Source organism: Ursus maritimus, unplaced genomic scaffold, assembly GCF_017311325.1.
Source record: "Ursus maritimus isolate PB19 unplaced genomic scaffold, ASM1731132v1 scaffold_7, whole genome shotgun sequence".
NCBI lineage: Eukaryota > Metazoa > Chordata > Mammalia > Carnivora > Ursidae > Ursus > Ursus maritimus.
The window spans coordinates 57,508,604-57,522,023 of NW_024426885.1; the positions used below are offsets into that span (position 1 = coordinate 57,508,604).

The following is a 13,420-nucleotide window of genomic DNA, read 5'->3' on the forward strand; positions in this document are numbered from 1 at the left end:
GGTCTTCTAGTCAGGAGTAGACAAAATGAAATATGTGTCTTTACTCCCATAGACAGTGGTTTTATTTTAGAAAATATTTTTGCAAAGAGATATTGCTATTTCTAAGGAGTTTGTGGAGTCTGATATGATTTCTAATAGGATTATGAAATTTGTCTTGTTAAATATAGGCAAGTTTTCTTTCCTTCTAAAAATGTAGTTTATATTAAAATCTGTATCGTTTTATGGTTTTCTGGAACATTCAGAAGGGAGTAGGGATAGAGACTTGATAAAAATGAGCAGATTAATAAAATTTTGTTTGCCTGTTACCATAGGTTTTGGCATCTATACATCAGTTTGGATGAATTACATTTCATTTTTAGTAGGAGGAGAATAGAGAAAATTACTCTCTATTAAGAAAGGTAAAAGAATTCAGAATTAAAAAAAGAATTCACAATTTAAGAAGTACTCTTGCTGAGATGAAATAAAGGGGGAAAAAAAGAAAAAATTATAAAGGTCTTCCCAATTAGCTCTGAATTGAGCATGTGTTCAGTTGAACATGTGTTGAACATGTGTTGAACCTCGCACTGTGGATCTGTTTTATAACCCACACAATCTCAATTTAGATGGTCTTTGATTTCTTTCCTCGTGTTTCTTGATTTTATGTCCGTAACTTGGGTCTACATATTTCCACTTCTTGGAAGCAACTCATCTTCACATTTACCAATGATATAATATATTAAGAAATCTATGACTTCCTGTACTTTTTGAACAAAGAGTTTTAATGTGAGAGCCCAGAGTAGCACACAGAAAGAGTTCATTTAGCTCATATATTATACAGATAGAAGAACTGAGTTAAATTAGGGATTAAACAACATGACAAACATTTTTTTTTTCATTCTGTTCACTATCTCTGGAAATTCTCTGGCTCTGATAAGAGAGAAGGCTTTTAGTATAATGGAAAGACTAACAGGCTCCGAACTTTGAATGGTTCAGTTCCACCAATTATTAGCCTTGTGTTCTTGGGTAAATCCCGACTTCTTAGAGATTAATGAGTCTTCATGGAGTGGTTATGAAGACAAAATGAAACAATTTAGGTAAAATGCGGTTTGTAAGCCTCAAAACACTGCATAAATGTATCCTTTGCTGCAGCTACTGCTATATTGTAGCCATGCTGGGTCAAGCTGCACTTTTCAACTCACATTTCTGTTATTTAAATGAGTGAGCAATAGACAGGGAGGGAGACCTGGGGGCAGGGTGGTTAGAAAGAGGAAATAGGAAATTAATGAATACTGAAAAAGATACATTATAATTAAGGATTTTAGACACATATATATAAATTGCAAATGTATGAAAGATTCCAGACATAGTTTCCTCTAACAGGTTTTCACTCCCTTTTCCAACCACCCCCGTGGCCCTGAACATGGCAGAATAAAATTTTCGCAAATAACCCAGCATCTTCTTTTTGTTTCTTGTAAAAGATCCTTTGGGTTTAATTTCAAATATGAAAAATCTCATAATTCTTGGTTTATTTGGCTCTTTCTGTATTAAGTCTTCGATGCACAGAGTTGTGGTTCTAAGGTGACTGCTTCTACTTACAGTTGTTTACTTTAGATGATTTAAAATGTTTAAGAAAGAAAGTAGTTTGCTTCAGGATGTCAAGGGCACGCATGTGTGAGGCTCCCTGGAACCTTATGTTTCTAAAAATTATTTATCAATTTGAAAATGTCTGGAAATAAATAAAAATGCTTATTTATGTGAATTGAAAGGTGTTTGAGTCTTTGCAAGGACAACTTCTAAGGAGGAAAAAATTGCGAATGACATTTTGGTTTACACAATACATAAAATTTTGCATCCAATTTCAGACCCACAATAATAGGTTTATAATTAATCCTCTACAAATTTGCTAACTGTGCAAAACAAAACCTCAATGTAGAGGATTAAGAATACTGACAATAATATATTGCAAAGAAAGTAGAAATAAGAAAAAATAAAGATTAAAATTAGATGTAACATGACAAAAAATTTTGAATAGCAAATAATTTATGCAAAATGTGTTACAGAATCTGGTTTGCTAAATAGTTGGATATACAGACATTTAGTTTCATCTAAATTAGTAAGAGTTTGCTTCTTCCAATATTTTGTGTCTTTTTTCTGAGCGTATATTTTCAACAAAAATTTGCTGTACATTTTTTAAGTTCATTCTGCTTTAAGCTGTTCTTCAATTTGCCATGATAAACTGGCAAAACTAGACTTTTGTAGATATAATTTCTTTGGAAGAAATAAATTAAAAAATTTTGATGTTGTTTTTGACAAATTATTTTCTTCATTGTTTTTGATTGTGTTTGACCCTTGTTGGATTGACATTTGCTCAACCTGTTTTTGATGTTATGAATACAGAATGACAATATAAAAAAAGCATTTCTCCTAGTGCAACAGCAATTGAAACTTGTAGTTTTATATTAAAAAACACACAAAAGAATGTGTGAATACCAGAGATAAAATATCAACAGTTTCAAACAATAACCTGTGTCAAGTAAACAGCAGAGACAAGTTGATTATTTCAGCCTCTGAAAAGTTAGGTTTTCATAATTTCATTTAAATTAACTTTATAATACAATTACATAATCAATATATGATCTGGGGTGGCTTTGAATAACTCTGGGTTATTTTCCACATAATTTAGAGGTGAATCTCATTATGGATGGCAATATAAACAATTTAGAACATATTAAGGATGTTTACAGTTTACTTGAGTTATAAAGTTCTCCACCATGGCTGATATCTATACTGAATGAGCGATCAATGTTTAGACTTCTTCCCCAGGAGAGAATTGATGTAGCACACAAAGTGAAAAATTTCACATATTTCCTTTCAGATGTTCCCAAAATACAGCCTCACAATTCTAAATGAAAAGTTGTCTTAAAAACCAGGCACATTTTGCACTGACTGATGGTTATTTTTAGGTAAACCACTTTAGGTTAATTAAGAGAAAGTCTGCTACTGTACAATTATTATGCTCTATCCTTCCCACCTTGGCCTGAAAATAATGAGATGTAACAAGTTTTTCTTTGTCACCGGCAGCTGCACCTTTTAAGTATATCAAAGTCTGTTGCTGTGGTTACGGCCTTTGTTTCCAGTGCTGTTTTGTCCATGCTCCCCCTACCCTTAACAATGGGTTACTCAAAAGAATGAAATAATGAGTCAATTCATTCAGAAATATGTTGTTAAAATATCCCTCTTTATCATTACATTTCACTGCTTAGAAACTAGGCTGTAATTCAAGGCAACAGTTAAGTCTGAGAAGAAGTGTTAAAAAAATCTTTGATTTTTTTTTTTTCATTTATAAGAAAAACCTGCCTATGTAATTGAAGAACTTCTTACAAGTCTCAACAATTAAATCCTTTTTGGTTAATGTATTATTTCTGGAACAAGTAGATAAAATTCTACGCAGTAAGCATGATAAAAATCGTGCATGTTTCGCACAGCACAGAATTTTAGAGTCAAGGTTTCCGGGCACAAAAGCAGTAACAAAACAGTCCCTACAAAACTGAGTAACTCTGAATAACACAAGAAATAATTTTTTGTTAATTTAAAATTTTAGAAACTGAAATGTGTAAAGTTTGTAAAGTAAAATGTAATTAAATTATGGTACTGTACATACCAGTTGTTTCTATAATTGAAACTTTACAATATGAAAAATACATTAGCTCTGTACAGTTTTTACAGGTAGGTAGGATGAGTTTTGAAAAAAAAGATTCTTTTTCTTTTTTCAGGGTCATACTCTGTTTAAGTCAAAAAAATACTGCACAACTTAGCTAATTACAAAGTGTAGACTTGAAACAATTCATGTCTTCTTTATTTCATGAATAAATCTTGGATTTTTGTTTAACAGGGGATTTTTGTTGCATTTTTCTTTTAGAGTCCACAATGAACAAATCTTCCTCATTTTGTCCTTGAGGTTACAAAGTTTGGTGGCAACCTTTGGCTACCAGTTAGCTCAGTTAAGTCAGCTGCTGTTTATGGTCACTGATTTGGCCAGCTGTTGTGATTGTGCTCAGGTCCAGCTCAGTCTCTAGGTGTGTTTCCATCGTATCTTCCTGTGCATTCGTTTCAAAGGACTTATGAGAGAGAAGTTCATGATGCACCCCACAGTAACTTATTGTGGGCTGGTCGTATGCCAGAAAGGTTGACACATTCATTGATAAAGGTATCTGGGGAAAAAATGACATGAGAAAAATCAGTTATAAAACCACAAACCACTCTGGGGGCAAGACTTGATGACTGTGAAGTGCTGACCTGATTAACTTCTGTGGTTATATCTGTAACTCAAGTGTCCCCACGCTATCCTACTAATGTCCCTTATTCTCAACTGGTGAGTACAATGCAACAGTTTTAAAGCCTGGGATGGAGCTGCTCAATTCTTAACTAAAATTATCGGATAAACAGTAGCCTGAGTGGTTCTGAAAATGCTACAAGCTTTATTGAAAAAATTTAGAAAAGGCTTTTCCTCACTAGGGTAAAATTGTGAACTAAGAAAAGTATTATTTGGTTATGTCTGGTATTGGAATACAATAGAACAGTGGTTCTCAAACTTTATCATGCAGAAAAATCACCTCCCCCTTCTTTACCTCCAACACCCCACTCCCCTGAGTTTCTGATTCAGTACGTCTGGAGTAGGGCCTGGAATTTGGATTTCTTACAAGTTCCCATATGATGCCCGAGCTGTTAATCTACACACCACACTTTGAGAACCATTGCAGGAAGAGAATTGTCCAGGCAAGTCATTCTGGCTCTTCTTACTCAATAATTTCTTAATATCTATTTCACTATGAAATATTTTTGAAACATTAATGTCTGTAGTTTAGTCCGTGTATCTGACATGTAGGCTTAGGGAAGTCCTCGGAAGAATCTAAGGTTCCTATGAAGGTCTAAAAAACAACGAAGGATGGTGCTAGTTTGAAGGAACCAGTGACGTAAATGAGGAAGGGCCTCCTTTGCAAATTGCAGCTTAATGAAAGAAAGCAAGTTGGAAAGATCTGAGAAAAAAACCAAGAGTGACCACTGTGAGCAGAAGGGAGACATACATGTTGCAGACAAAGGGTAGTCTGAGATGTAATTAGATGTCAAAATCTAGAGATTATTACCATTTTTTTCAGTGAAATAAAAACTTATTGTAAAAGTACACAGACTTGAGGAATCCAGCCCCGATCTCTGTTTAATATCCTAATTACTAATTCATGTTTTTGAATTGCCTTGGATAAAAACTTCTGCCATTCATGTTTGGTGAATAGATAAAATATATTTCTGTTTGAGCATATCAGACTAAATTCCTTTTTGATCTCAGCTGAGATTAGAGCCTAAAGCTAAGAAAAGAAAAATGTCTAGGTTTTGTTCTTTTGTTAACTCCTTCTATTATCCTTTTCTCCATGCGTAAAAACCCTCTTGGCCAATTCTCTTTCCATCCCTATCCTTCTATCCGTATTTATTTTTTCTCCAGTAAAAATCAGTTGAGCAGATATTTTGCTGTTTTCTCTTAAATGAAAGAATTCACTTCTTTTGAGATTATTGTTTGTTTTTAATATGAACATTTCAATGTATCAAATGTGTAGGGTTTAGTCCTTGGAGACAGAAATGTAATTCAGTTCATCAAATTAATTTCTTCAGCAATTCTTCCTATTTATGTGGATTAAAATTTTTTTTTGAAACATGCAGTTGCCTGATGTATCAATGAGACATCTTACACTTTAAAAAATGGTCAAGATGATTGAAAGATCATAAAGAAAATAGTAGGATGCTTCCAAAGATGCTCATTTAAAATAAGAATTCCCGTTGTTGCTGATGAAATAATCAGATAACTAAAATATATTATTATGCAAAAGTAATTGTGTGGCATGAACAGATTTGAGTTATAGGAGAATATGAAAATAGAACTGTTACTGGGTACATGAGTTTTACATTAGCCTCTGGGAAATGAATGCTCTGTAATGTGTTATGGGTCATATATCTGTCGAGTTTTATATAGTTGTTCTTATTTGTCATGAAAACTTCTGCTTCCTGGCTTACTTGGAATTAACTCTACTGTGAATAATTTGTAATTTCTATGGTGACAGTTTATGAAAAATAATAAACCATGACACATTTATATTGTGTATGTGTGTGTGTGCACCACACACACACAATTTCTTGCTTGATTTAATATCTACAGGCTGCTGGTATCCAGAGTGCAAGTCCTAATTTGTACCATATCAGTTAGTTCTCATTATTCATTTAAAAAGCATACGTATTTTCTTTAGAGAGTTTCTTTTTTGGGGGATATGCCTTATTTTAAAATACCTAAACCCATAGTTACATTTTTTCAAATCAAGTCACATTTTTCACATTTTAATATTTCTGAAATTGGTATGGTACTTAAAATCAGTGTGAATACTTAACATGTATTTTCTTCTGTGCAGTTGAAAGTGATTCTTAAAGTTAATGACATCTTAATATCAAGAAAATAACTAGTGAATAGAATTTAAGCAGCTAGCCATGTCTGAATATAACCTCACAGATTTTCTCACTAACTTAAGTGATTTTGAAAGTCTAAGAGTTAGCGTTGGATATATTCACATGTATATTTATGAGACTACATACATATATTGATGTACATATATACACAGCATACTGCCATATACATAAATACACATATGTATAATCTTGTGGTCAATTACTTATGATTTTAAAATCATTTAAGTCAGGTATGAAAATACAAATTTTGGTGATACATTGGTTTTGGAGAACTTCAAATAACAAATAACAATTTCGTATTTGTTATTTATATAAGATATGTATATAGATATACTACATATAACATATAGTAAAATGTATCGATTTATTTTTCAAAAAGATTTTATTTATTTGTTTTTAGAGAGAGAGAATGCACAGGGGGAGGGGCAGAGGGGGAGGAGAGAAAGAATCCCAAGCCGACTCCACATGGGGCTCAGTCTCAGGACCTTGAGATCATGACCTGAGCTGAAATCAAGAGTTGGACGCTTAACTGACTGAGCCACTCAGGCACCCCTATTTATTTTTAAAGATTTTATTTATTTATTTGAGAGAGAGAGAGAACAAGCAGGGGGAGGAGCAGAGGGAGAGAGAGAGGGAGAGGGAGAAGCAGACTCCTTGCCGAGCAGGGAGCCAGATGCGGGACTTGATCCTGGGACCCTGAGATCATGACCTGAGCCAAAGTCAGATGCTCAACTGACTGAGCCACTCAGGCACCCCAAAATATATATATTTATTTAAGTAAGGGTTTTAATTTTTTTCAAAATGCACTTGCTAATGACTTTATTTTTGCTCATCTTGGTGCCTCTACTCTGTTTATGTACATAACCTGATTTTCAAGGCTAGCCTTGGGTTTTGCTAGGGTATGTACAACTTAATGTGCATTTGGGGGTGGTTTAACATCTGTTTCAGTCCTACCAAACATGAACTTTGTGTACAGGATGGTAGTTTTACTTACAGTCAAAATAGAAAGATATGTCTTTGGTATCATTTGAGTAATATTAAGAAACAATGGAAAATATCTTCCCTACTGGCTTGATTCCCATCTTGAAAATTTTATTACTAATTACTATTTTGGTTTCTAAATATTGAGGCAATTGATAAAATGGAAGTATTATATGATGAGAAATAGGGTTAGCAATTATCATTATCACTGCAGCTTGGTTCCCTGGGAGAGTGTCGAAGTCTGTCTGGATGTTACCTCAGGTTCGACCTTAATTTATTTAGGATTTTGGGTTTCTCTGTCTAGCTACCTGAGCAGCTGTGGTCATTTGTTCCATCTCTTGGTTAACAACTGCCTGAACATGTTTCTAGCATCTTCCTCATTATCATCACTATCCTTCATTGAGCATTTACTGTGTGCTAGGGACCATGCTGCATGCTGGACTTGGGTCGTCTTATTTAAGCCTCCCAGGGGCTGCTGTGAGATAAATATAGTGATCCCCATTTTACCGTTGAGAAAACTAAGACTTAGTTTATGTCGTTAGTCTAAAATCACTTACCTGGTGAGTTGCGGTCGTTGCCTAACATCTTAATCACTATGCTTTCCCGCTGATTTATCACTTTATCTAACTTGCACTGCCCCTGGAGCCTAGAGCAGTGAACACAACCTGTCTGTTTGTTTAGAAACCAGTTCTCAATGATTGACTCTTATTTCCAGCAGGGTGAACACTGATTTCCTGTGTGACACCGTAGCTTTTTGATACGACTATGCACATATGGTCCTCAGGAAATAAATAGTTTATCAGGGATTTATGATGTGCGTAGCTGGTAACAGCTCAACATCAGAGCTCTTTGCTTTTTACTAAGCTCATATTAGTTAATACAAAGTGTAAGGAGAAATGTCTATTCTGGAAAACATTCTGGATTGGGACAGGAACTTTATGTACATGCTCAGATACAAACATGTGTAAGACTGTTTCGGGAGACTTTTAGGAGTTTTAAAGCAAAATTTCTGTGTTGTCTTGGAAATGGGTAGAAATTTTTCCAATTATGTGATGTTAAGTTTTTCTTTTTAACAGAAGATGCGAAAAGTTAGAAACCTTAATCAATCTGTAGTTTGATTATTTTGTTTTATGTTAGATGATTCTGTTTTATTTCTTTCTGTATGTAAAAATGGTTATAGGTAGGTGCTGCGGGTGAGCAGGCGTGGGGAAGTGAGAAACTAACAGGAATAGGACACAAATTCTGCTCTTTGGCAAAATCTGGGGGAAATAAATAATGCAAGAGAGTGAAGGAAGATGATGGATGGGGTGAGTTGGGACACAAATGATCATGTGTATGTATAAGGATATTTTTGTGTGTATATATGTATATACATACTGTGCTCTGATTTGCTGATTCTACTAATTATATCATTCATCCTTTATGGGTGCCTAACAAACCAGCCATTTTTCTTGTTTGGAAATAATGTTGTTATTTTCCAGATTTATTGGCAAGAGTCAATTTTGCTGAGAAGTGATTTAATATTTACTTTTATAGACTCCTCCACAGAGATAATATATTTTACTCTGAAACCGATTTATGTGTTTGAAGAACAATCTATCTCTTGGAACTCTTTAGCATTCTAATGGTTAATTCCTGTGAGTACAACAGACTGTTGGATCATTAATTTTAATTATCTTCATCCTACTAGTAATTTATTTAAAAAATTTTTCAGGAAGTAATTACGAGCCTGAATTTATGTTATGCTACCTTTCAACTTAAAAAAAAAAAAAAAACTAGTATTTTTACACTTTTAAATTATTATGTGTAATCCAGACTTTGATACCCAATTTTGGTATTTTTGAAGAGCAAAGTTGCCAACTAAAGTAACAATTGCTGGGGTGCCTGGGTAGCTCAGTCGGTTAAGCATCCCATTCTTTTTTTTTTTTCTTTCCTAATTTACTTAAAATTTTTTAATTAATATTTATTTTGTTATATTAGTCACCATACAGTACATCCCCAGTTCTTGATGCAATGTTCCATGATTCATTGTTTGAATATAACACCAAGTGCACCATGCAATATGTGCCCTCCTTAATACCCATCACCGGCCTATCCCAATCCCCCAGCCCCCTCCCCTCTGAAGCTCTCAGTTTGTTTCCCAGAGTCCACAGTCTCTCATGGTTCATTCCCCCTTCTGTTTACCCCCCCTTCATTCTTCCCTCCCTTCTCCTCCCAATCTTCCTATTTCTTATGTTCCATCAATGAGTGAAACCATATGATAATTGTCTTTCTCTGCTTGACTTATTTCACCTTGCATAATCTCCTCCAGTCCTGTCCATGTAAGCATCCCATTCTTGATTTCAGGTCAGGTCACAACCTCAGGGTTGTGAGATCAAGCCCTGCGATGGGCCTCACACAGGGTGTGAAGTCTGCTTGATTCTCTCTCTCCCTCTCCCTCTGCCCCTTCCTGGTCACACGTACTCTCTTTCCCTCCAAAAAAATAAAATAAATAAAATAAAAAATAAAGTAACAATTTCTATCTTGAGATCAAAAGTATAGGAAGGTAAGGCAGGAACTCAATATGATTTTGAAAATTTCCAGGTGTCTGGAACTTGAGAATAATGCAAAATAAAACATTATATGCAGGAGGATGATAATTCTCCTAGTGCCTTTTGTGTCAAAAATACATCATAGTGAACTCCTGCACAGTGAAATCACAAAGTGAAAAAAAATCGAATTTCATTTGAAAAGTCATAATACCGCTTGCACCAAAATGCATTTAGAGCAAAAAGAAAACAAATTCTGAATTTTATGTGTGTTGTGCCAATTTGTAATCTTGGTAGTATCCCCACTCCATCTAAGTAATGGGGAGAATCTTATAAAATGCAGGTCCCTTTATCTTTGTAATTTCAAAAAATATATCTTAAATATTTAAATGATGTTGTCACTTGTGAATGTATTTTGCCTTTACAAAACAATTTGTTTCTATTCCAGTTTGCAACAAGAAAGAAATAGGGGTTGACTGTATATGCATTGGTTTTTATAAGTTCACATGCTAGTGTCTACAAAACCAAATAGAAGAATTCAACACATTAATTTATTTGCTTCAAAAAAGATTTGCTGAATGCCTTCCCTGGGCCTGGTGTTGTGTGTTAGATGCTGGAGATACACCAAGTGCTTGTCCTCAAGGCTTCTGGATGGAACATAAACCATTCTAACATGCTGATTAGCAAGTGGAATAGAGAGGACTCCGTAGAGGAAAAGAGTCTCTCTTTTCCCCAATTGACATTTCTGTCTTATTCGTTTATTCATTCTTGTTCTTGCTCTCTCTCTTCCTTGAGTTATCAAGGAACTTCCTCAATACTTTTATGGTATGTATATTTTGGAGTTGTGTCTTCTGTGGCCTTTTTTGTACATATATTTTATCTTATATTAGACCATAACCTTCTTGAGCACATTTATGTGCTATGACTAACCACATTTCTCTATGTCTTATGTTGTTTCACATGATCCCTTTCACATAGTAAGCACTAATGAATGAATGACTACATGAGTGAATGAAGTAGTAAAGGGTATTTAGTATAGTCGGGAAGAAATTAAGAACTTTCATCCCAGGATAACTGGGCTTTATGAGAAATACATGGCTAAGAAAATATGCTATAGTCTAATGATGTAAAGACCAGGCCATTATGATTCCAGGATAGAGGTAGAGGGCTACAATGAATTTTCAAAAATCCACACTAATGGTGAGGCACATAGTACTGGGTTATAATGTTTAAGATCCTTCTTTATATTTTATTTTAATTACTTAAACTTCTTATTATTAATTTTACGTTAAGATATAAGTTATTGTTTTTACTATGTAAAATATTATTTATGAATTTGAAATACATAAAATTTTGAATATTAATAAATGATTATTCTTAATTTAGTGATTTTCCTCCTATAAATTTCAGAATGTTTTATCTGTGCTTTGTCCTTTAATACCTCTCACACATGCATTTTTCAAACTCTTTAGTGCTCCCTAGAAACACAGCCCATGATCTCCAAGAGTTTGGTTCACCTGCCAGATTAGCTCTCCCAGTAATGATGGACTCTGCTCAGGATTCTTCTGTGTTAATCTCTGTTTTATTTTTGTAGTGCCAGTGAAAAGTGATGTTTCTCTTTTACTAAGGCAAAGCAAAATGCCCCAAACTGTCTTCATTTACATGCAAATCTTTCTGCACAGCCAATGCCTGCTAAACTGGCACTGTTGCCAGGTAAAGTGATAGAACCCAAATTGAGACTATGACTCAAAGGCCCTACTGATCTCAATGCTGTGTTTCCAAATCTGTTTCTTCATACTGTTGTGCAATGAGGTGCAGTTGCTAATCAGTTTAAAAACAATCTCGTTGTTTTCCTCCCCACTCCCCCGATCTCCACCAGAAACTGTAGTTATAATAGTCCATTTAAGGATCTTATAATGATGATGCAGCAGCTGATGTTTTTTAATATAGTTTGTATAAATCTGTGAAAGAGTGAAAATCACCCATTGCATTCAGCACTTCAAAACAGACAGCAAATGACAGTGTTCGGTACTGCTACAGAAGTGACTGGGGAAAGAACTCTGTGAGTGACAGGGTATTGTAGTCTCATGGTGAGGTACTGTATGGGATTTCCCTCAACGCTGGCATTTCTATTTCGTTTTCTGTCATGATCTATGAAATCCTACCTGCTTTCCAACTGGTTTTTCACTCCCCACTAGCTTACTGGAGTTTTGACATTCTTCATAAAATAGGCTGTGCATTTCTGACATGCCCAGTCTTGAGAACTTACCCTTCATTGGCAGGATTTTGATCTCCAGACTTTCTTAGGGGTTCTCATTCCTATCTAGAGGGCAGCACCTCAAGATTCCCTGAATCCTGGTATCTGTCTTCCAAACAGGCTTTCAAATAATGTGATCATTTACTGATTAGAAAAGAGTTTCTCTTCAACTTTATTTTGAAATTAATTCAGGTTTTGGTTGAGATTATCTCCAAACTAAATGAGACAATATTCTATGTACATCTGCTAAGTTGCATAAAAATCTTGCCCTTGGGGGGCGCCTGGGTGGCACAGCGGTTAAAGCGTCTGCCTTCGGCTCAGGGCGTGATCCCGGCGTTACGGGATCGAGCCCCACATCAGGCTCCTCCGCTATGAGCCTGTTTCTTCCTCTCCCACTCCCCCTGCTTGTGTTCCCTCTCTCACTGGCTGTCTCTATCTCTGTCAAATAAATAAATAAAATCTTTAAAAAAAAAAAATCTTGCCCTTGGATATTTAGTTCAAATAATACTGCCTTTATGAAAGCCCCTCAGATAATTTGATTCTGTAGGGATGAGCTCCTGCTATGAATTTCTTCAGAATTTAAGTATATGTAAGTAACAATATGCACCATTTTTTCCATCCATCCGTCCATCCATCCATCCATCCCTCCATCCATCATTTAGTATTCCTGGGATCCTGAATGAACAAAATCAATTCCTTGGCCTCACAAGCAAGCAGTAAAGTACTATTTTTTCTAGGTGGGTAGAAGTGTGTGTAGGTTATGGTGGGAGTGGAGAGAAAGATCTACCTTTTCTCTTTATATAGGTAACATCATGTTTGAGCTGGCCAGCTTGGTTTTATTTATATATTGCTATTATTTCATGTATGTTAACATTATGAACTTTATAGAGAATACAAATTTTTTAGAGGTTGTACATGCTTGTATATTAGTAAAATTTTGAAAATTCTTGTTAATGGAAAGACTGGCAGTGAACAGAACTACTTCTCACAAAATTTACATTTATATAGTTATGTTTGTAATGAAGATATAAGGTCTTCATTTTTTTTAAAAAGATTTTATTTATTTATTTGACAGAGAGAGAGACAGCCAGCAAGAGAGGGAACACAAGCAGGGGTAGTGGGAGAGGACGAAGCAGGTTCCCAGTAGGGAGCCTGATGTGGGGCTTGA

The 13,420-nt window shown here is 35.0% G+C and overlaps 2 protein-coding genes across 2 annotated transcripts in view; one reads left to right on the top strand and one right to left on the bottom strand.

Moving 5' to 3' along the window:
- CTNNA3 (catenin alpha 3) overlaps positions 1 to 13,420 on the top strand; it is a 1,592,500-nt gene that overhangs the window by 576,005 nt on the left and 1,003,075 nt on the right. The window lies entirely within an intron of this gene.
- LRRTM3 (leucine rich repeat transmembrane neuronal 3) overlaps positions 3,901 to 13,420 on the bottom strand; it is a gene marked incomplete at its 5' end in the record, with an annotated part of 156,248 nt that continues 146,728 nt past the window's right edge. The window contains one exon of the mRNA XM_008695932.2: positions 3,901 to 4,190. Within this exon, the coding sequence (XP_008694154.1) occupies positions 3,981 to 4,190 (210 nt within the window). The remainder of the gene's footprint in view (positions 4,191 to 13,420) is intronic.